This window comes from Vipera ursinii, assembly GCF_947247035.1.
Source record: "Vipera ursinii genome assembly, chromosome: 2".
Classification (NCBI taxonomy): Eukaryota; Metazoa; Chordata; class Lepidosauria; order Squamata; family Viperidae; genus Vipera; species Vipera ursinii.
Genome location: NC_139513.1, coordinates 222,913,727 through 222,939,451, shown reverse-complemented (window position 1 = coordinate 222,939,451; position 25,725 = coordinate 222,913,727). Strand labels below are relative to the sequence as shown.

Here is a 25,725-nt window from a genome sequence, read left to right as displayed (position 1 = left end):
TATATATATAAAAGCATATTATGGCTTAGAGTGCTGTATGGATGAGGCGATCTCAGAAAGGTCCTTTAACAGCAAAAGTGAAACTAGCTTAATAAAATAACTTTAGAATTACATGTAAATGTTCAGAAATAGACACATATTTGTGAAATTATTTCTAAATGTCAAATTCATCCAGTATTAACATTTGAGTACTTGACATGAGTAACAAATTACTTTTTGTAGATCAGGTGAATGATTTTCTGGATCCATATTGCAAAGGTAGCTGTAGCTCCTCAAACACTTGGCATAGCTGTCCAAAGCCCTGCCTAGATCTTCTGCCTGGAAACAGCTGCTCTAACCGTCTGCCATCACAACATGGTTTCAGACAAATTTGCTTGTGAATGAAATCCCTCTCTAAAGGTATGCACAAGTCTGCTTCCTTTAGAGACAGGGACCAATGCACCAATTATTTAACATCTCCTAACAAATACTTTGGGCCGTCAAGGCACTTAATGTGTACCTATGGGACTGGGAATGTAAAGTGATTATTAATTATTGACCAATTAGGTAGATTTAATAAATGAATTTTGTTCCTGATAGAATTTTGTCCAAAAATTGTACAAGTTTCTATCTGCGAACAAGCTGAGAAACAAAACATACCTGCAGATTTCCTACTTCAATATAAGAGAACGTGTGAACTCCAGAAATTCAGGAAAAAAGAAGTGGCCAAAATGAAGGAATGGTGTAATATAATGAGGTTTTTTAGAAGAATGGTATAAACTAAAGACAAGAATTGTTTTGTATCCTCTTGTTGCAGAGGAAGACTTACAAAAATAATACATTCTTTACAAAAATAAAAATGCATTTATCAATAAAATTGAAGATCTATCCCCTTGCTTAGACTTATATACCTCTAACTAGCTACTTTTTCACAAACTATTTCTTATTTCTATGCGTATGTTTTTCCCTAAACCTTATGTATGTCTTAAATTTGTTATGTAACTTTTTTACAGGTTTACTATGTTTGCTATATTTTTACACATTCCAATGGGTTTATTATTATTACCATTTTATATAAAGAAAAACTTGCAAAAGCTATGCCTAACTATTTTTTAGCAAAAAAAGATACATTCAGTTTATTAAACTTGGCTAGAAAAAAAACCATAAATTTCAGAGTTTCTAATATCTGTATTTCCTATTGTTATCACACTGAAACAAATAGAAACTTTTGCCATCAACTGAGATAACCCTACATACCAAAATTAATTTTCATAATTCAAAAGAGAATCTTTCATGAAAGTTCATTTTGATTAATAGTGAGTGAAAGCTTTCCAAGCCAAGCCGCTCTACCAAATTATCATTTTCCTTCTTCTTCAGGCTGCTTTTCCACCTTCCTCCTGATTTTATATAACCTCATATATTAATGCTACATTAAACCTAATTGTAAACTATTAATAATGTAAAAGAAATAGAAGAAATGTTAACTATGTTGACATTTGAACTAAGGTCTAAATTTAAAAAAACCACAGAATAAAATTCTTTGAGATGCTTTGCTATCGAATGGCTTTCAAATAAAAAAAAGGCCGTTTTTTGTTCCAAAGCAGGGTACTAATGAAATGAACAGTCAAAGCTACCGCCACTGTTATGTGAGTAGACAACTTGATACCCTCCTCTCCCTGCATCCTCCCGTGAACTTCTGAAAGCTGACTGGGAAACATAAAGTGAAGCGAGACTGGGTAGGTGATTCCTCAACCAGTACCATTCTACCAGCATCTAGGCAAAATTGGATGCTACCCACAAGAAAATAACGATTCAATTTTTAAAATTCTGTACTCTTAGAGCAGTGTCTAATTCTTAAGACATTATATAAAAGCGTATTTCATATGTTTTGATTCTACAAAAATGTCTTATTTTTCTAAATACAGATACAATGGCATAATTATTAGATTACCTAAAACTGTTAACTATTTAGATTTCTTTTGGAAATCCATTTTGAATCAGAAACGAGGGGCAAGTGAAATGTTTGATTTTTTAAGGGGCAAAGCTTGGAGGGACAAAATAAATAAAGAATAGCTAAACACATTCCACTTTTGCCTTTTACCTCTTTTCTTCTTTTGCTCTCTGTTGTTCTTCCTGTCTCAGAACCTGAACCATTACGGATTCAAACACGCCTGTAGTCAAGCCTGCTAAACTGCGGGGTGTAGAACGACGCCTTGTTGAAGTATAAGCTGTTCCCTTCTCATCTTCCAGCCCATAGAACCCTTTAGATGTTACTGCTATTGCTGTCTTCTCTCTTAAATGCCTTGAAAGAAAAATCAAATAAATGCACAAGAATGTTTTTCCTGAGCAGCAGTAATCCAGCAACTACACTTTTTCACATTTACAAAAGCAGCTCAATTAGACTACTCTCTAGGTGTTACTCTGACATGTATTCTGATAGCAAAATATCCTCCTCACTATGCGCATATGTGTCATCATATGCTTTGAATGAAGATACTTTAATTAAAATGAAACAATTTTTCCTCTAAAACACCAACCTGGATTTTATGTAATGCCAGCTTCCATTAACACATTTGAATTAATTAATTAATTAATAAAACTTCAAGAAAAAATAAGAGACTCTGGAATGGGATAAATATTGCAACTCTATGTAGAACCACTTGATCAGGTATCTCCAGTATTTCTTTTGTGAGCAAATGCTCAAACTGCCCCTTACACTTAAAATACTACTCTGTCTCTCTCTCTCTCTCTCTCTCTCTCTGTGTGTGTGTGTGTGTGTATGCACAGATATATGATTATCTGGATTAGGTGCTACTGAATCTGAATCTTAATTACACTTGTTTATATTTTCACCTTCTCATTTGCACTTCTTTCCTCCAATTCAGAATCTCCCCTGCTTAAATTATTAAGTTATAGAAAAAAAAGCATCATCACCAGCACAATGTATTTTGTGGGTACTTAGTAAGAATGCAGATTTGAAATTGTGACTGCTTCCTCTTCACTGTAGTTTTTGTAAAAATCAGAAACATTAAAAGCAAGCATTTCTATTCTGAACCAGTAAACAACTGATTTTTGATGAGAAATATAATTTTATTTCCTCATAAGAATATGCTTTATAAACATTATTGCTCATATAGCCCACACCATTTGTGGCTTCCAGTTCCACTTTTGTGGCAACTATGGTTGTTTTATATGCCCTGATAACTCACAGTTGTGTAAAGCACAATGTGAAACTGAAAAGAGCAAGAGAGGATGACATAAATAAATTCATATTGTTCAATCTGCCAAGTTTTTTTATCCCCAGTTGCCTTTTATTTGTAACCTTTGAGTTCCACTAGTTTATTATAATTACTGCTAGAACAACTATTAGTCTGAATTGTCTATTAGATTTTTTGCATTAGTTATAGTTTATTAATTACCCATAATCTCATAAGCATTTCACTCATACACAAGTGATTATGGTTTGCCTTATGGATTAACATAATAACTGACAAGATGCAGAACTTAGTAGACTTCTGATTTGTCTGCATTTCCTGCATACACAGATTTTAGGAGGAACTATTATTACTCAAATCACTTTTGCTTGACTTCTCCTGCTAGAAGTAGAACATATGGAAGCTCCTCCTTATCCCTGATTTAATAAGCCAGAATCTACAGCCAAGAAATAAACATGGTTTCCAGCTACAGAAGAGCAAACTAGAAGTGCTGGTTCTGGCCACATTCTAAGGAACAAGGCAATGTGTTTCTTTGATCTGTCTCGCTGCTCCCACTGAATTGGAAGAGCCAAGTGAAAATGGCTGAGCAGGTGTGTGCAACAAGCTTCTAACTAAATCAACTGTAATTCAAAACATTTTTGATTTAGTCTGACATTTAAATACAGCCAATGCTTCTTTGTCCCATTTCACATGTGCATTGAAGCATTCTCTGTTTTTGAATATTAAAATTCAGATTTCAAAATGCCCTTTTATTTGTGCCATTCTTTTGATCTGAGCATACGTTCAGTAGTTTTTAGCTGTACGCAGATAGACTAAATCTTGATTGAGATGAGGGACCCGTTTACTTTTCAAACTCATTATGCTCATAAGGAACATGCTCCAGTTCACTGAAACCTGCTATTAAATAAATATCCAAATATCGGCAGCCTTTAAAATGCTACTAGATAAGATAATCTTTATTGTCTTTTTTTTTTACTGTGGGCACAACGGCACACATCAAAAATGAAATTTAGCTGCCCGCTCTCAAAATGAAACACATACATGACACACACCTAAACATACTATATACAACATATGTACAGACCACACCCCTACATATACATAGCTATAGGAGTTCTAGGGAAGAAATGGTGAACTGAAGATGGCTATACCAAGAGTGGAGCTGATAACTTGGGGTTGGCCAAAAGTGTTCCACCCAATTGGTCCTTGCAAGAACTGGTGGGTTTAGAGCTCCAGGAGACAAGGAAACTCCACTTCTGCTAAAACTGCTATTGATGTCTTTATGGACACATCCTCTAATCATTTTCGGAAATTGCTCATGACAAGTTTCTATAGCATAAAGGGGGAAGTCATGTATTCATTTCTTTTCTCTTCTTTTACTATATTCTTATTTTTTCTGTTTTCTTTTTCTACTTTTTGTTTTACATCCTTTTTCTTTTTCTTAGTTTGCATTCATTTTTATCTTTTTAATGGCAATGTTTAATAAAAACATTATATTATTAGAGCAATGCAGCACATCAGATTCAAAGGGAAAGTTATTCCACAACACTAATGGGCATGCATACAATTTAAACCTTTAATTAAGGGGAATTTTTCCTGGGATCTTGCTACAATTCAAGATAGCAGCCAAGCAATCCTAGGAAAAGACACAGGGGGAACTACTGTGACCCTATAAAAGAAACAGTTGCTTCAATGAACTACTAATAAGTGCTTTTTTCCCTTTTCCCCTTGAATTTGTACCATCGCAATCTTTAGTAATTAGTGACAAAAGAGAAGACAGAGTAGGAGCAATTGTGCCAAAAATTAAAATGCATTTTATGTAACATTTCCTTTATTCATAAATCTTCTGTCTACAGCTACATCTATTCTCAGGGGCTCAAAATACGAGGAAAAATAGGTAGACTGATGTTTTCATTAAAACTATGCAAATATGGTATAATGGAAATTAGATGTCTGGAAAAATTGGTAAGCATTTGCAAGATGTGCATAGTTGCACTTAAGTATAATATGCTTAATAGTGAGGAAACACTGCAAGGTGTTTGGGGATGGAAACTTCCTTTTAAGCAGAGATCGATCAAATAGGCCCTATTTGCTAATTTGTTTATAATTCCTGGGAGATGTTTATGGATACGATCAAAGATATGGTTTAATTTCTAAATTTCTTTTAGGTTTCTTGCTGTGCTGATTCTTTATTGTGGATTTGAATTGCAAGAAAATAAATAAAATATCTTTGTGTCTTGCAAGAGTCAATCTGGAAGATAATCCATCCAATTAATCTCTTTATTTCAACATACTACGGTAGGTTCTCTTAAGAAAGTCCAAAAATTCTAGGCTGAAAAATAAAGACAAATTACCCTGTAATGGGTTTTTGGTTCATGACTTTTTCCAACTAATTCTATTTCATATAACCCAAGTTTTTCTTCTTTGAGAACTTTTCTCCATTAAGAGTTTTGCCATATTTTATATACAAATGTATACATTCATAATGAAGCTAAAACTCAAATACTTTGGCCACCTAATGAGAAGGAAGGATTCACTGGAGAAGAGCCTAATGCTGGGAAAGGTTGAGGGCAAGAGAAGAAGGGGACGACAGAGAATGAGGTGGCTGGATGGAGTCACTGAAGCAGTAGGCGTGAGCTTAGATGGACTCCAGAAGATGGTAGAGGACAGGAAGGCCTGGAGGAATGTTGTCCATAGGGTCGCGATGGGTCGGACACGACTTCGCAGCTAACAACAACAACAAAATACATTCATAAACACATACTAAAAACTACAAAAATACTGAGGTCCTCCTGAAGATGGTTGGTGGTATCATTTTGGTTATAAATGGTACTTAAGATCTTAACGTTATTTAATAATACAATTGTCTGCCCTCCTAAAAGCAGAGGGAGCAAAGTGGAATACAGGGAGTCCTCGAGTTACAAATGTAATTCTTAGCTTGAGAATTTGTGGGAGTGAATCTCATACCTTGAATGAGATCACTCCCTGCTCATTAAGATGCTTGTGGCTCATTAAGCGAACATGAGGTATCTCAGGGTGGGGAAGACCAAGGGGGGGGCCCTAGTGATGGAACAAGCCCCCAAGGCCTTCCCGACCCACTAAGATTTCTCATGCTTTCCCCTCTCCTCCTGCCGCGCCAGACTCACATTGAAAAGAAACTTCTCTCTGCCGCAGTTTCTGCCTTTGAGGGAGAGGAGAGTTGATGGAAGCTCCTGGGTGCCTGTAATATTGTGCGAGTTCAGGCACCCATCCTCTTCTGCAGAGAATGGGAGCTTGAACTCTCGCGGTGTTTGCGGTGCCTATCTCCTTTCTACCACTACCGGAACAATTTTCACCAGGATGGAGACCTTGGAGAGACTGGAAGCTCAATCTGCACGCAAATGCATGCTTAGAAATGGAGCAAAACAATCCATTTCTCAAATGCCCCATTGGCAGCCATCAGGAGCTTCCAGTCTCTGTCAGGTCTCCATCAAGCTAAAAAAAGTTTGAGCACCTATGGGGTGTGTGAAAACGAATGGAATGGAAACCTGACAAGAGACTGCAAACTCCATACGCCTGGAATAGGGTACTTGAGAAATGGAAACCTGACAAGAGACTGCAAACTCCATACGCCTGGAATAGGGTACTTGAGAAATGGAGACTTCTGCTCCGGTTCTAAGCGCGCACTGGCAGCCACATGGAACTTGCAGTCTTTGTCAGGTCTTCGCTCAGATAAAAAGTGTTTCAGCACCTATGAAGCGTTTCAAAACCTAAGCCACTGGCAGCAGCAGCCACCTGATTGGCCATGATCCCCCCCCTCCCCAGCCAGCCTCCCCGCCTGACCTACTCCTTGCCTGACCATCTGGCTGGCACAAATCCTGACTGCTCTTCTCCTTTTCAACCTGCTTACTCAAGAGGCGGCAGCAGCCTGAGTTTCTCGGCTCCTTCCGAGTGGAAGAAAACGGAAGTGCAGTAGCAGGATTGCTTTCAATAAGGCTGGCGCACTCGAGCGAGCAGTGCACGGTCTTCTTGAGAGCAATCCTGCTGCTGCTGCTTTCTTCGTTTCGGACAGAGATGAGAAACTCAAGACGCTGCCGCCCCTTGAGTGGGGAGGACGACAAGGAAAAGATCAGTCAGGATTTGTGCCAGCCAGCCGGTCAGGCAAGGAGTAGGTTGGGCGGGGTGGCTGGCTGGCTGGGGAGGGAGGGAGGGATCATGGCCGCTCAGGTGGCTGCCACTGCTGGATGCAGGAGCAAGGGGCTGGCTCCATGAAGCTTCCCTACTCAGTTGAAGGCTTTGTTTCTACCCTCAAACTAAGGACAATGAGCAAGCAGCAGCAAGTGAGAAGCACACTGGCAACGAATGGCATTGGTTCCTGTGCCTGGCCAACTCCGATTCCATGCTATGCCCCATAAGCATGCAAACAAAGCAAACAATCCCCCCCCCGAGAATGGAAGCTTCTGGGGGCCATGTTGTCTTTTGCAGAGAATTTGAGTTTGAACTTGCGTGACATTATAGCTCCCAGGAGCTTCCATTGTTGGAGCGAAAAGCATTTCCAAGCCGACTCTCCTGTCCCTCAAAGGGAAACAAACCGTGGCAGAGAGGAGACATATTTTGCAAGATGAGTGTATCTGGCATAGCAGGAAGGGAGGGGGAAGCAGTTGTGGGGAGTGGGGGGGGGATAGGGTAAAAGTTGCAGAGACTCTGCAGTCATTTGTAAGGGTGAACAACTGCCATGGTACTGCAATTTTGGGACTTGCTTGTAAACCCTAGGGGGCGCTTGTTGGGTAATTTTGAACGAGTGTTAAATGAATGCTCGTAACTTGGGGATTACCTGTATTGGAATGGGAAAAACTCTGAGCAGTAAACAAGTGTTAAGTCCTCTCCTAGTGAAACAGGTAAATTTTATATATCAGTTTATTACAGGAAGAATTGAATGTCATAGTGATTGATTGTTCAAATGTTTCAGTGTAAATCTCCACATTCCAAATTGGGATTTGTTTAGTTTAGAGAGAGAAGAAAAGGTCTGGAAGAAGTCTCATTTTTTCCTGAAAGGTCTTATACAATTAGCAACTTTACTACTATATTGATTTTTCCATTTAAATTTCACTATTAAATACACATAAAATGCTTTTATTTTGATTCTGTACCCAGGACCAAATTATGAGAGAAGCTGGAAGCTGCATCAATCAATCATAGGCTTCTCCATTTAATTCTTGCCCTACACACTACAACTTTTAAAGTCAGGTGCAACATGTAAATGTTTCTCTCAAACTTGGTTACAACTCAAAAGGATCTAAAACAGAGATGTATTTTGGGCCTCCTGGTATGGTGAGATATCTAAGCAATGATCTGGATTATATAACAATGTTTTAAGAATGTACCATTTTGGAATTATTGACAAAGCATTTTAAAAGTTAAGAGAACTGACAAAGTATGTAAAAAGCTTCAGCTCAATAGAACATCTTGTGATATTCAAGAAACTTGTTATGCTTAGTGAGATAAACTAAGGGACTGCATAACTTGTTTTGAAGTCTTAAGACACTTTCTTAACTGTTTTACAATTCCTACAACCTTTAAAAACTGCATTCTAGGGGCATCTATTCAGCCATTTGAGCAACAGTTAGTATCCAGGGTACATTCTGAAAATTAATAACATCTAGTTTTGCACTGAATTGTAAGCTAATGTATCAGGGAAATAACTTTTTGCCTCTACTACATCTAAACATTACATGATGAATAGATTTATATGCTAAATTGAGAAAGTGTGACCATAACCAATATAAATCAATTTCATATGCAAGGTACTATATACAGTTCTGGATGATGCATCCATAGTTTAACTAAGACAGATGAAGAACTACAAACTCAGCAGCCATAATTCAGCCAAATTGAATTAATATGTAATACATTTGCATAATGTTTGCTTAGTCTGTTTATAAGACCTATAAAAATCTTAGCAGCTGTAAGCATTAACATTTAATATATATAATATTGTATATACCGTACCAATTGGGTTTCAGACCCGGGTATAGCACGGAGACAGCATTGGTCGCACTGGTGAATGATCTCTGGCGGGCCCGAGATAGAGGTTATTCCTCTGTCCTGGTCCTATTAGATCTCTCAGCGGCTTTTGATACCATCGAGCACGGTATCTTACTGCGTCGTCTTGAAGGGTTGGGAGTGGGAGGCACCGTTCTGCGGTGGTTCTCCTCCTACCTCTCGGACCGTTCGCTGACGGTGTTAGCAGGGGGGCAGAGGTCAAGCCCTAGGCCCCTTAGTTGTGGAGTGCCTCAGGGATCGGTGCTGTCGCCCCTCCTGTTCAACATCTATATGAAGCCGCTGGGAGAGATCATTCGTGGCTTCGGGGTGAAATATCATCAATATGCTGATGATACCCAGCTATTCATCTCCACCCCGAACCAACCCAGTGATGCCCTCAATGTGATGTCCCGTTGCCTGGAAGCGGTACAGATTTGGATGGGAAAAAACAGGCTTCGACTCAACCCGGCCAAGACTGAGTGGCTCTACATACCGTCATCTCGTTTAGTCCAAGAGGTTCCATCTTTAGCTATAGGAGGAGAGATGTTACCTCCCATTTATAGAGCACACAATCTGGGCGTCCTCCTAGATTCACGACTCAGTTTTGAAGATCATATTGGAGTCGTGGCTAGGGGGGCATTTGCCCAGATTCACCTAATATACCAATTGCGCCCCTTTCTGGACCGAGATGCCCTACGTACAGTCCCCCTCACACTCGTTACCTCCCGTATAGACTACTGTAATGCTCTCTACATGGGGCTGCCCTTGAAGACCACCCAGAGGCTTCAGCTGGTGCAAAGTACAGCTGCACGGGTAGTGATGGGAGCACCCCGATACTCCCATATTACACCCCTCCTGCGTGAGCTGCATTGGCTACCGGTTGCCCTCCGGGTGAGATTTAAGGTGCTGGTACTTACCTTTAAAGCCCTACATGGCTTAGGCCCGGGATACTTGCAGGACCATCTGCTGCTGGGAACGAATTCCCATCGCCCAATACGCTCACACAGAGAAGGCCTCCTCAGGGTACCATCAGCTAGGCAATGTCGGCTGGCGACCCCCAGGGGGAGGGCCTTCTCTGTGGGAGCGCCAGTCCTATGGAATCAGCTCCCCCCTGAGCTTCCGATGGCCCAAAATCTCCAATCTTTTCGCCGCGGCCTCAAAACACTCCTATTCCACCAGGCTGACCTGGACTGACAGGCATTTTAATTATATTTACAATTTTTAATTTATGTTTAGTTTTTAATTTTAATTTATTGCACAGATGATTTTAATTTTATTTTTATCTTAATTTCTGTACTTATTATATGTTTTGTTGTTAGCTGCCCTGAGTCCTTCGGGAGATAGGGCGGGATATACATCCCATAAATAAATAAATAAATAAATAAATAAATAAATAAATATACAGTAAGAGATAAGCACATTAGCACATTACTCAATTATTGGGTATCACTCTAAATTAATTTACCTTTGCATAAATATAGATTTGAGAAAAATAAGTTTAATATAGCCTCTCAAGGTATATACAGTTACATTTTAATAAACTGTACATATGCATTTAACATTTAAAGACATGGTGCAATAATACAACAAAGCTATTAAACAGACCAAAACTAGTAGAACATTGAAAATTCAATAAGAATTTGATTAAATTCATCTCCTACTCAAAAGATCTGCAAAACCTGGAATATATTGCTTTTCAAGAATCTTTTTGTGAAAATTAAAATATTGCCTTTGAATCCAATGATTTAGATTATTACTAAGATAAGTCTTCAAGTAGACTTAAAGTAGTATCAAATGTTCTTATCTTTAGGAAAGTTTTGTGAAAGACTTTCCAACTAAAGTAAGCAATGGTATTACCGCAGAAAAGTATAGATCATGAATTCCTGAAGTTTCATGTTAAAGCAATGGAACAGAACACAGGTTTCTTAGATGCTTCACTGATATTAGCTCCACAAAATCTCTTGATCAAACAAGTGTAACTCAGATGCTTTCTATCACATTTCACTCCAGGAATATTACCAACTAATATGTTAAAACCTCCACAACTAATATTAAAAATGCAGATGTTATCAACTCTTTCAGCAAAGCAAAATGGAAAAATCAAGACTGTAAAATGGTAATTAGCTTTTCAGATGCAAGGCATTCTACCCTAGTGATGCTGAATGTTACAATACTGTAATTCTAAAACTTCCAGGTCTCGTGTTACAAAATGAACAGCAGAGGAATGAATAATTTTATGTTACCCTCAAATACTTTTGGTTAGTAGTATTGATAGTATTATAAAGGAAGAAAGACTCTTTAAAAATCCACTTATCCGCTTCCGGTTCTGGACTTTCAGTGTTCCCAGACGTGCGAGGGAATTGCTCCTCGTGTCACCTGGATTTCTTCATTGGGGGGCCCCTGTAAAGGGGTCGAAAGTTGCCCTGGAGGGGCAATGAGCGGGGAAGAGGTTATATGATTATAATCTCATACTTGAAACAATCTACAGAGTCACTGAGATGTCTATCTACAGATTTAATAATTTACATGCCAACCTTAAGTCACAAATTGAAACCCAGACTGCAACTAAAGAATTTATACTTCAGAATATAACAAAATTGGAAGATATTACTATTGAGACTGAGGAATATAAACAACAACTATCCAAAGAACCGACAACTCTAAAAGTACAAGGAACTTTCACTATGGCAAATAACCTTAAGGACCAACAACAAACTATGGGAAAACTTAATACTCAACTGTTGACTCCATCAAAAGAGCCTATAACTTTAGAAGTATAAGATAGTGTACAAGATAGTGATCCTAACATAAGAGGACGTGGAAGATCAACAAAGACAGTTTTCTGAAAGCCTGGATAGCCAAGCATTAATTACAAAATTGGATAAGACTCTTTACTTAAAGCAGATGAACCCAGATGGAAGAGGAATCCAGACCAAACTGAAGATAAAAGTTTTTAGAGCAAATACAGAGACTAGAACTAACAGGACAACAACATAATGATTACAAATGGTTTGGTTTTTGTGGATCACTGATGGCTACATGGCCTCCTTTGATTCAAATAATATGTACTGGAGCGAAGGGAGACCTGGCAATTCAAAGGCCTTGGTTTGGAAACCTGATTGGCAAAAAAAGAAACCCAGAGTTAGATTTAAAAAGTGAGTTCTTAGAGAACCATTAAAGATTATCCTTTTAGTAATAAGTGATCTATCAGGATCAAAAATAGAAAATGTTTATGAGATAGAACTAGAATGTGTTTATGTATCTATTAGGCTTATTCTAGGCATTATAATTTGTGCACTGACACAATGGAAATTTGGTTTATAGATCCCACTTTTGATGTTAAAAGACGTTTGATTATTCTATTTAAGAATTAAGAATTAGCTAAAATTTAAAACAGAATCTGGTTGTGTATAAATAGTTGTAGACTGATAAACATAGGCTGTCGTCCTGTCAGTAACGTGTGATGTATTAGGATGTGAAACACATGATGTTTATTAGGTAGAACATAGCTACTCAGCCACTGTGTACATGTTAGATGCTATAGTTTTTGCTGTAATGAAATAAGGGAAATTTGGGATGTTTGGGATGTAAGGGAAATTTGGGATGTTTGGGATGTTAAAGGCTAAATTTGAATATAATTAAAATTAAAATTTGGTAAACTTTAATAACAGGACATAGATATATTTCAATGAAGTTGAATTAACAAATTTTTCAATTGACCATGCTATTTCTAGAAATTTATTAGTTTAAACTGGTTGTATGAAATGTTAAGGGAAATTGAGAAGGATGTTTTGATAATGTAACCTGAATTATGTACTGAAAATTCTGTTACTGAATCTCTGATTACCCAGTCATCATGATGCTTTTTACTGAAAAACCAATAAAACTTGTTTAAAAAATAAAAATAAAAATCCACTTATCTGAAAATGGCAGTGATTCCATTATACTGAAAAAATAACAATCTTATACATTGATCTCTAATATGTTAATGGGTAACTTTAGTCCATATTTTAAATATAGATTGCAGGAGGTCTTTGATCCTTATTTTTTTCCTTTTGAGATAGAATTCTTTTGTGCAGGTATTTTATTCAAAAATAAAAATGGTTGAAATCTTGCAAATTTTCTGTTTCTTTAAGAGATTTGACTATTTTTCTTTTTTGGGAGAGGTAATGATAATTTTGGTTACCTACAAATTAGAAGACAACTGAATATATTCTTTGTATAATTTAAAAAAGACAGTAGTAAGCCACTATCAGGATCCTAATAAATGACTCCATCTAGAAGGACTGTCATTTTTTTAAAAAACAAATCAGACATGCAGACATTTAAAGATAGGAAGAAATTATTCAAGATATTCCTTTTCTTCTTTCTTCTGTCTCCCATGTGCCAAATGTTAGATTATACATTTTATAGAACAGGGGTGTCAAACTCAATTTCATTGAGGGCCGCATCAGCATTGCGGTTGCCCTCAGGGGCCTGGGTGGGTGTGGCCTACTGGGTGGGCGTGGCCTACTGGGTGGGTGTGGCTAGAGTGCATATGGCCTACTGGGTGGGCATGGCCAACTCTACATCGTTCGCATCAAGGGTGCCTATGGGGGCCTGGGCAGGAGTGGGACAGATCTGAGGGTCTCTGGCAGAAGGAGGGTCTCTGGGCCAGGGCCAAGGCAGTGGGGGCCGTTCCCTCACTGTTTCCAGGATGGCTTCATGGGCCACATGTAACCACTTCGCGGGCCACATCTGGCCCCCGGGCCTTGTTTTTGACATGTCTGTTATAGAATATACATTTCTTATTTTATTATAATGTATTATCTTGGCATCATTTTCATTTTGGAAACAAGTATAATAGTAACTCCAGTAGTATTTGGAATACTATAGGATTTGATTAGCTATTATCATTTGATAACTGTCACATTTTTTTTGGAAAGGATTTATATTTTGTGACAGGTAAAGGAATTATCTACAATTTATTAGACTAAAAGCAGAGGATGTAATAAATGTGATTATGAATTTTGTAATTATACCTATAGGAGATGTTTCTTCAGCAGTAAGAACACTAACCTGATGCTGAAATCTGAAAATAGTGTACCTGTATAAAACAGTAAAAAAACAGGACAAATGTTTATTGTTCTATTTTGGTTATTTTCTTAATCTGTCCCTTTTGATAGTCTACATTCTGAAACAGTTATCTTTCCAATTAAGCAGCATATTCATGCATATGTTTACTAATATTGGAATAAAATTTCACTATACAAAATAGCAAATTATAGTAAGGTCTTCAACTGAACATGGCACATCAGTAAATAATACAAGGTGTACATTATCCAGCTCACCATTTTTTCAATCTTATTTTTGACTGTTTTTTATCCTGTCTTTATTACTTTATAAGTAATTCAAGGCAGCGAACATACATAATACGTTTTCCTCCTCCTATTTTTCCCCACAACAAACCCTGTGAGATGGGTTGGGCAGAGAGAGGGGGACTGGCCCAAGGTCACCAAGTTGGTTTTCGACCTAAGCCATGACTAGAACTCACAATTTCCTAATTTTTAGGCTAGCACCTTAACCACTACACAGAGTTGCCTTTTATCATTTTTGGAATCCTAAGGGCATAGGATTGTATCCTGAATTTCTAAGAGATAGGTTTATTATATGGGGTTATTACTTTATTGCTGAAATGCTTATATGTGATTTAGACAACTTTGCTGATTTTAATTAATAGATCCAGCTACTTTTTTAAAGTGCAAAGAAAAATGGTTACTATGGAGGCCTGTAATTAAAAAAGAAGTACCAGAAGATAGTAAGATATTACCAAGAAATCAATCTTTTATTTTAGTAATTTTTTGCATAAAGTTGTCCTAGATATCACTTTAAGAAATACTTTGTCAAAAAAAATGTTAGGGTAAAGTTCTTTCAGTCTCCTATCTGCAACATAGATGCAATATATTGTACTTTTAGTTTACAAGGCTAGTATAAGAATTTCTAAGTAGGACATACAACATCCATTTCTCTGTTATCCCTACTAGACCCAAGATTTTGCTAAAAGAAAATAACAGATTTTATTGTAATATTGGCTGGGGGGAGTGGGGAAGGAAATAGGGAGAGAAAAATGTAACATTATGGAAAAAAACAGAAAACTGAAAACTCTTCTACTGTATTTTGAACTCCAGCAATATAATTAACTAAAGTATTATATATAGATCTTCCAAAAGGACCCAGGAAACATAATTTATACTAAGTAAGATCTCCCAAATTTGGTACTAGCTGAAAGATTTGCACAGAGATGTACCGTATTTATCGGTGTATAACACGCACCGGCGTATAACACGCACCTCATTTTAAAAAGGAAATTTCAGGAAAAAAACTTAAATTTCAAATAAATAACTATGGGTCATTAACATTATATCGGCGTATAACACGCACACATCATTTGCCCCCTATTTTCAAGAAGAAAAAGTGCGTGTTATACGCCGATAAATATGGTAATTCAAGATTTGGAAAACTGAATCCTCAATCTTTAATTGACAATAAAAATTTTTTCAAGAAACACTTTCAGAACAGAAGAATCCCATAAAAAATATGAAAGAAGATTGAGCTTCTTAATATAATTTCCAAATATGCATGTATGAATTCTACACAAAATATAAAGTAACCTAGGAATTACATTCAAGAATGTTTGAGATTTAACAACTGCCATTAATGTTGTGAAAACTCTTTATATAATTCACTCATATTCAGAACATTTGAGAAATATTTAAAATGTCTAATTAATAAATTTTCTCTCTCTCTCTGTCTGTGTGTGTGTGTGTGTGTGTGTCTGTGTGTGTGTGTGTGTGTGTGTGTGAGAGAGAGAGAGAGAGAGAGAGAGAGAACTAAAAGTGAAAATAAATACAGGCATCAACTAGATCAGCTTTGCAGCCCGGCGGATTGGGGTGGGTGGGTGGGTGATGGTTCTGCACAAGTGATGGGCAACCATGCTGCACAGCTCAGTTTATGCAAGTGGTGGGCACGCCTTCCCGCCACTCACATAAATGGAGTATGCTTGCCCGTACTTGCCCACTGCTCGTGCAAATGGAGCATACTTGCTCACACTTGCCTGCTGCTCGCACAAGTGGCAATGTGTGCATGCAAATGCTTGCCCACCACTTTCACGGCTCGGTTCTGAAGAGCTCAAGGCCCAGTAGTGAGCCATGGGCCGGGGATCCCTGATCTAGGTGACCCATGTGACCACTGGTTCAGAGATATTTCCTTACCTAAATAGAATAATACAATGACCATGGGCAGGCAAAAAACAACAACAATGGAAGTAGGAGAGACTTCTGACTTCCTGCCAGCTTCCCCTTTGATTTTCCTTGTAGGAAACACAGGAAATTACCATCATGTGACCACAGCTGCCTGCAGTGGTACAGCAGCATAGCAGCACTGAAGTGGTCACAACTTTACCAAATTTCAATCCCATGGGAGACACGAGTCCCAGATTTTGGATGCATTCTTCAAGTTAGTTCATCTGAGGTACCGGTACCTTGGTTCAAAAATATTTTTGTTCTGTGATGCACTGTTCCACCCAGTTAAAGATTACAATCAATCAAACAAACACAAGATTTAGTAGTATGTTGATTCTGATTTAGACTACTTGACAAAATATTCTGTAGTTTGATCAAAGGAGTTAATCATATGCATCACCAGCATTTATTACAAATTTACATTCTAATGATTTATGCAAAAATCCACTGATACTAAAATCTCATCTAATAGCACATAGTTTTGGATAAGTATCAACAAAATAAAGTGAACATCATTATCTGGTACCTTTATAAAATGAAAAGGTAGATGAAAAGGGGCGTTGTCTTACCTGACCGCCTTTTCTCAGCATGATGATGGAGAATCCACGAATGGGTTAACTCTGTCTTCCTGCCCAATTAGACTAAGTCAGTCAAACTTGGCACGCCTCTCCTGGGCCAGGACACCTCCCAGTCACGATGAAGGCAAAGCAAATGACGACAGTCCGACGTGTTGGCTCCCATACCCCTGACACAGGACCTGATGGACACTAAGGGGTGGGTGTGGATTCTCCATCATCATGCTGAGAAAAGGCGTTCAGGTAAGACAACGCTCCTTCTCCAGCATGATAGATGGAGAATCCACAAATGGGACATACCAAAGCTGCCCTGTCCCTATGGGAGGGAATCAGTCTGGGCCTGTGTCCCACCCTGTGGCACTACCTGTTGTAGCACTCTCTGGCCAAATGAGACACCTGCGGAGGCAAACCTATCCAGTTTATAATGCCTCATGAAAGGGGAAGGTGAGGACCATGTCGCCGCTCTACAAATGTCCTCAATGGACGCCTGTGTTGCCCAAGCTGCAGAAGTTGCAGCACTACGAGTGGAGTGAGCAGTGATACACCTAGGAACTGACAGGGAATGAGATTGGCACGCCCCTGCAATACAAGCCCTGATCCACCTGCCTATAGTGGAGGCAGAAACCTTCCGGCCCATAATATAGGGTTGAAAGGAAACAAAGAGGGCTTCCGATTTGCGAAAAGACGCTGTCCGCTTAATATAGTAGCGTAAAGCCCTGCGGACGTCCAGATTGTGCCATTGCTGTTCCAAGGCATGAGATGGATGAGGACAAAAATCCAGCAAAATGACTTCCTGCGCTCTATGAAACAAGTATTGACCTTAGGAATAAAGGAGGAATCCAATTGAAGGACCACCCTGTCAGCATGAAAAATGCATAAGTCCTGTCTGACAGAGAGAGCTGCCAATTCAGAAATGTGTCTAGCCGACGTGATGGCTATCAAGAAGGCCACCTTAATTGTCAAGAACCGCAGAGTACAGGTCCTGATGGGTTCAAATGGAGGAGAGGTAAGGGTCTGCAAGACCCATGACAAATCCCAAGAGGGATACCAGTGAACCACTGGAGATGTGGTGTTGGTCGCTCCTTTGAGAAATGAGCGTACCATAGGATGTTGAGCCAATGTCTCTCAATTGCCCCACGTAAATACGGTGGAGAAAGTTGCTACTTGTCGGCGGATGGTATTGGGCGCCAAGCTCTTGCTGAGCCCCTCCAATAAATAGTCCAAGATCCTCGGAATAGTAACAGCCGAAAGATCTAACTCAGACATGTCAAACACAAGGCCCGGGGGCCGAATGCGGCCCGCGAAGTGGTTTCATGTGGCCCGCGAAGCCATCCTGGAAACAGTGAGGGAACGGCCCCCACTGCCTTGGCCCTGGCCCAGAGTCCCTCCTCCTGCCAGAGACCCTCAGATCTGTCCCACTCCTGCCCAGGCCCCCATAGGCACCCTGGATGTGAACGATGTAGAGCTGGCCATGCCCATCCAGTAGGCCATATGCACTCTAGCCACGCCCACCCAGTTAGTCTTGCCCACCCTGGCCATACCCACCCGGCCCCCTGAGGGCAACCGCAATGCTGATGCGGCCCTCAATGAAATTGAGTTTGACACCCCTGATTTAACTGGTTATTTGCACACCAACTACAGAACCTCTTCCAAGTGGAGTCATAGATCCTGTTTGTTGTAGGCCGTCTGGAGGCCTGAATCATCATAATTACCTCCGATGAATAAGACTCATGTGTCAGGAGCCGCCGCTCAAGTGCCAGGCGGTCAACTGGAGCCCCTGGGGTTCTGGATGATGCAGAGCTCCCTGGCTGAGTGAAACGCGATCTGGAGGAATCCTCCACGGGGGAAGAGATTGACAGACTCATGAGGTCGGCAAACCACGGCCGTCTTGGCCAGTGTGGTACAACAAGTATCACCTCTGCCCGCTGTTGCAGTAACTTGTGGATGACTGCCGGGATCAGAGGGAGAGGTGGAAAGGCATACAGCAAGCCCCCGGGCCAAGGGCTGCGGAGGGCATCCGTTCCCTCTGCCCCCGGAGAGGGGAACCGGGAGAAAAACTTGGAAACTGGGAATTCGCTGGACAAGCAAACAGATCCAGTACCGGCTGACCAAACCTCTCCGATAACTCCTCGAAGAGATAGGGATGCAGGTGCCATTCGGAATGATCCACTGTCAACCTGCTCAGAAAATCTGCCTGCTGATTTGCCTCTCCCAAGATGTGCTCGGCCCTGAGGGAGGTTGGTCTGCCGAGGATCCCAACAACTGGGCCTCGGCCATAACGGACCTGGAACGGGTAACCCCTTGCCGGTTCACATGGGCTTTTGCCGCCACATTGTCCATGAGGACCAGGACATGTTGTCTCACCACCCTGTTGCGTAAGTGGCGTAGGGCCAGATGTATGGCTCTGAGCTCCAACCAATTTATGTTGTGCTGTAGATCGGACCGGGACCACCGTTCCTGAGCCAACTGAGACCGTAGATGCGGCCCCCCAGCCAAACAGGCTGGCGTCCGTAGTCAGGGTGATCCGAATAGGCTCCTGGAACAAAGAGCCCCTGGCTACCACTGGCAAGGTCCACCACTGGAGGGAGTTTAGGGTCCGAAACAGAACCCTTACCCTTTGGTTGGTGGAGCTGGTGCCCAGTCTCTGAACAGAAGCAAGAACCATTGCAGGTCCCTGGAATGCAATCTGGCCCATGGGACTATTCCCATACAGGAAACCAACTTCCCTAACAGTTGGGAAAGAACGGCCAGGGTGACTACACGCTCTCTCTGTACCTGAAGGACCAGGGCTCTGATGTTGTTCTGACGTTCCTGAGATAAATAGACCTGCATAGTTCGGTGTCTATGACCGCGCCCAAATGAAGAGGGAACTGTCTGGCTCACCGAGAACCTGTGGTCCTGGAGAGTCTTGATAGACAAAGCCAGGTCCGAGCCGCCTGGACCAATAGGGACTGGATGAGAATGTCGTCCAGATAGCACTGGATGCGTACAGGGATGGACCTCAAATGCGCGGTCAGCGCCGCCAAGATCTTGGTAAACACTCTTGGGGGTGACGAAAGGCCGAACGGTAAGGCTCTGTACTGGAAATGATGATTCTTGTAGCAAAACCAGAGGAACCTCTTGTGGGCAGGAAGGATGCGAATGTGAAGATATGCTTGCGTGAGGTCGATGGACATCAGGAAGTCTCCCCTCCTGATGCTGGCCAAGATGGACTGTAGTGTTTGCATCTTGAACTTTTTTTATGCAAGATGAGCGTTCAGCCTCTTTAGATCGAGTATTGCCCTCCATCCTCCAGACGTCTTCAGAACGACGAAGAGGATGGAATAGAACCCCCTTCCTAGCTGCCTATCCGGGACTGGTTCTATGGCCCTTATTTCTAAGAGGTGCTGAATAGTCTCTGACATGAGAGCCTTCCTGACCGTATTTTTTGATAGCTGAGAAGGAATGAAGTGCTCTGGGGGCACGGACATGAATTCTAGGGACAAACCGCTCCTGATAGTGATGATGACCCAAGCACGCTTAAAAAGGCAGTGGAGGCTTTCTGACGAAGAGCCTCCTCTTGGCCAGCTGCTGGTAAGCTGGAATTCAAAATGGTGGCCCCAACTAGCGTGCCGCGAAAGAACAGCCTGGGGCTTCTGAGAGAAAGATAAGGGCAAACTACGATCCTGAAAAGAACTACAGTGAAAGCTATCTAATTGAGAAACCTTCCCCACGGGACTTGCAACAGTGAAACAGTTGAAACATCCGGAAGGCTGAAGCTCAATCAGAGCTACAACTCAATCAGAGCTACAGCTGGAAGGAGAAAAGCAAACTCTGATCCTGAAAAGAATGCAATCTAATTGAAGAATCCACGAATATATGAATATATATATATATATATATATATATATACATATATATATATATATATATATATGTATGTATGTATGTATGTATGTATGTATATGTATATGTATATGTATATATGTATGTATGTATATATGTATATGTATATGTATTATACACACACACACACACACACACACAAACGACCTGCTCAATTACTCAGAAGAGATGACTCAGCAAGATTCTGGGAGCCAAAATTACGTCTATTATATGTATATGTATTATTATACACACACACACACACACACACACACACACACACACACGACCTGCTCAATTACTCAGAAGAGATGACTCAGCAAGATTCTGGGAGCCAAAATTACGTCTATTCTGGGCACAGACTAAGTCGTGACTGGGAGGTGTCCTGGCCCAGGAGAGGCATGGCAAGTTTGACTGACTTAGTCTAATTGGGCAGGAAGACACAGTTAACCCATTCGTGGATTCTCCATCTATCAAGCTGGAGAACCATTAACCTTCAGTTGGATTTGGAAGGCTCATAGAAATCTGGGCCCATTTTATAAAATTCTTTAGTAAATCCATAGTTTGCTAAGTTAACACACATATTATATATTGCCTGTGAATTTTAGTACAGGCTTTTTCCACATCTAGCAACAGAACTGTGATTTTATTTTTATTCAAATCAACTAAATCTACTATCAGCTGAATATCATTTGATCTATATTTAATTACAATACAGCCCTGAAGAGATTACTTTTTGAATTTTATTAGCTAAATAACAGTTAAAATTATAATTGAAAATATCAATATCAAGGAAATAGGTCAATAGTACATGATGTATGAACTATATTAAGATTTATTATAACTATATGTTTCATTAAATCAAGATCACATTCTATTCTTAAAAAATTCATCATACAGTGGATAGACCCTAGGAACAAGATAACAATAAATGTTTTATATCATTCCACAGGAAAGCCATCCAAATGGTATACCATTATTTATATTACCTGTACCTTTTTATCTCATCCATGAACAAAATAAAATGTGATAATTGTTAAGAAAAATCCAACCACAGAAGATACATTTTAATCAAGGAATATCTTTATCAGTTAAAGTTTATTATATAAATCTGAGTAAAATTTCAAAAAGTGAAAATTTATGTTCTTCAGTGAGCTATATATCTTATCATTCCTATTTTGTTTAATATTGTAGTTGTGATAATTTTCCTATATTTCTTTTGCTTCAGACAATTTGATAAGATCCTACCAGATTTGCACAATTTGCCTACATATTTGGAAATAAGTTGTTAACATAAAATCAGTTTGCTCTAATATGTTATTATTTAACTCTTAGTTTTTGTATGTCGCTGTATACTCAAGACTGGTAGTGGGTCAACTGATCATTTGTTTCCACAAAGTTTTCAATTTGTCTTTCAATCAGTCAATTAGAATAGAGCTGGAAAGGATCTTGGAAGTCTTCTAGTCCTGCTCAAACAGGAGACCCTATACCTTTTCAGACAGTTGGCTGTCCAGTTGTTTCTTAAAAACTTCAATGAGGAAGCACCCACAACTTTTGAAGGCGAGCTGTTCTGCTGGTTAATTGTCCTCACTGTTAGGAAGTCTCTCCTTGATTAGTTTCCATCCATTGTTTATTATCTTGCCTTCTGGTGTTTTGGAAAGTAAGTTGTCCCGCTCTTTTTTGTGGCAGCACCTGAAATACTGGAATACTGGAATACTGCTATCCTGTGACCCCTAATCCTTCTTTTCTCTAGACTGGTCATAGAGAAAACCGTTCTTCATATGTTTTTGACTCCAGGCCTTTAATCATTTTAGTTGCTCTTCTTTGCACTTTTTCCAAAGTCTCAACATCTTACAGGTGAAACTCAAAAAATTAGAATATCGTGCAAAAGTTCATTTATTTCAGTAATGCAACTTAAAAGGGGAAACTAATATATGAGATAGACTCATTACATGCAAAGCAAGATAGTTCAAGCCGTGATTTGTCATAATGGTGATGATTATGGCTTACAGCTCATGAAAACCCCAAATCCACAATCTCAGAAAATTAGAATATTATGAAAAGGTGCAATATTCTAGGCTCAAAGTGTCCCACTCTAATCAGCTAATTAAGCCATAACACCTGCAAAGGGTTCCTGAGCCTTTAAATGGTCTCTCAGTCTGGTTCAGTAGGAATCACAATCATGGGGAAGACTGCTGACCTGACAGTTGTGCAGAAAATCATCATTGACACCCTCCATAAGGAGGGAAAGCCTCAAAAGGTAATTGCAAAAGAAGTTGGATGTTCCCAAAGTGCTGTATCAAAGCACCTTAATAGAAAGTTATGTGGAAGGGAAAAGTGTGGAAGAAAAAGGTGCACAAGCAGCAGGGATGACCGTAGCCTGGAGAGGATTGTCAGGAAAAGGCCATTCAAAAGTGTTGGGGACTTTCACAAGGAGTGGACTGAGGCTGGAGTCAGTGCATCAAGCGCCACCACACACAGACGGATCCTGGACATGGGCTTAAAATGTCGTATTTCTCTTGTCAAGCCACTCCTGAACAACAAACAACATCAGAAGCGTCTTACCTGGGCTAAAGAAAAACAGACCTGGTCTGTTGCTCAGTGGTCCAAAGTCCTCTTTTCTGATGAGAGCAACTTTTGCATCTCATTTGGAAACCAAGGACCCAGAGTCTGGAGGAAGAATGGAGAGGCACACACTGCAAGATGCTTGAAGTCCAGTGTGAAGTTTCCACAGTCTGCGTTGATTTGGGGAGCCATGTCATCTGCTGGTGTTGGTCCACTGTGCTTCATTAAGTCCAGGGTCAACGCTGCCATCTACCAGGAGATTTTGGAGCACTTCATGCTTCCTTCCACAGACGAGCTTCATGGGGATGCTGACTTCATTTTCCAGCAGGACTTGGCACCTGCCCACACTGCCAAAAGCACCAAAACCTGGTTCAATGACTGTGGGATTACTGTGCTTGATTGGCCAGCAAACCCGCCTGACCTGAACCCCATAGAGAATCTATGGGGCATTGTCAAGAGAAAGATGAGAGACATGAGACCGAACAATGCAGAAGAGCTGAAGGCTGCTATTGAAGCATCCTGGTCTTTCATAAAACCTCAGCAGTGCCACAGGCTGATAGCTTCCATGCCACACCGCATTGAGGCAGTAATTGCTGCAAAAGGGGCCCAAACCAAGTACTGAGTACATATGCACGCTTATACTTTTCAGAGGTCTGATATTGTTCTATGTACACTCCTTGTTTTATTGATTGCATGTAATATTCTAATTTTCTGAGATTGTGGATTTGGGGTTTTCATGAGCTGTACGCCATAATTATCACAATTATGACAAATCACAGCTTGAACTATCTTTCTTTGCATGTAATGAGTCTATCTCATATATTAGTTTCCCCTTTTAAGTTGCATTACTGAAATAAATGAACTTTTGCACGATATTCTAATTTTTCGAGTTTCACCTGTATATATTGCAGCCCAATCTGCTTAAATTTAAATTTAATAAATAATAATAATAATCTTTTTTGTAATGTGGTGACCAAAACTGGATGCTGTACTCCAAGTGTGGTCTTACTAAGGCTTTGTAAAGTGATACTAATACTTCACGTGATTTTGATTTTATGCCTCTGTTTATACAATCAAGGTTGTGTTAGCTTTTTCGGCTACTGCCGCACGCTGCTGACTCATGTTTAAGTGATTGTCCACCAGGACTCCAAGGTCCCTCTCACAGTTACTGTTTGTGAACCTGGTTTTGCCTAATCTGTATATTTTATATATTTATTTATTTGCGGTCACAGACCAAAGTACAAGTACAACAAAAGAAAAACATGGGGAAAGTAAAATCATAGACAATTTGACAGCAGAAGCCTTGGTTGAAGGGAATTGCAACATTCTCCTCTAATAGTTACAGCTCTTAAAAGAAATTTAGAAACCTGAGAAGTGATGTATGAGGGGCCTAGACAATATAAGACCAAATTACTAGCATTGGGACCAGAAGGGTCTATGTCAAGGAAAGACAGTAACCTAATCTGTATTTGTTCCCTTGTTTTTTTCTTGCCTAGGTACAAAACCTTGCTTTTCTCCACATTAAATTTCATTTTGTGGACAGGGCCCATTGTTCAAGTCTGACAAGATCTTTTTTGGATCATGAGCTTGTCTTCTGTGGTGTTGACTATTCCTGCCAGCTTAGTGTCATCTGCAAATTTGATGAGTTCCCCTTCTATTCCCTCATCTAAGTCATTTATGAAGATATTGAAGAGTAGTGGGCCTAAGACAGAAACTTGTGGTACCCCACTGCTTATCTCCCTCCATGTAGATTAAGGACTACTCATTGAGTACTGTTGTCAGCCAGCTACAAATCCATCTGGTGGTGATGCTGCCACATTTTTCTAAATTACCAATAAGTAGGTTGTGGTCTACTTTGTCAAATGCCTAAAATCTAAATATACAGTGTCCACAGCATTTTGCTAGTCTACTAATTTAGTCACTTTGTCAAAGAATGAAATAAAATTGGTTTGGCATGATCTGTTTTGAACAAATCTGGGCTGGCTACTATTATAACTTTATTTGTTTCTTGATGTTCAGAGATCTGTTTTCTTATTATTTTTTCCAGTTTCTTCCCAGGTGCTAATGTTAGGCTGATTGGTCTGTAGTTTCCTGGGTCTGGTTTTTTTTCTTTTTTGAAAATGGGAATCACATCAGCTCTTGCTTATATTTTGAAACTTTTTTTTCATTATCTTTAACTTTTGTTGCAAGACTTTGTTCATTCTGAGCCTTAGATTTCCTGACTTC

At 39.8% G+C, this 25,725-nt stretch overlaps 1 protein-coding gene across 3 annotated transcripts in view; it reads right to left on the bottom strand.

Annotated features, from left to right (window-relative positions):
* Positions 1 to 25,725, bottom strand: part of BRD10 (bromodomain containing 10) — a 60,720-nt gene that overhangs the window by 26,682 nt on the left and 8,313 nt on the right. For 2 of the 3 annotated variants that reach the window (XM_083354027.1, XM_083354028.1), the window contains exon 2: positions 2,081 to 2,281. The exons of the other annotated variant lie outside the window; for it this stretch is intronic. In XM_083354027.1, the coding sequence (XP_083210153.1) occupies positions 2,081 to 2,281 (201 nt within the window). The remainder of the gene's footprint in view (positions 1 to 2,080; positions 2,282 to 25,725) is intronic. 3 annotated transcript variants of the gene reach the window in all.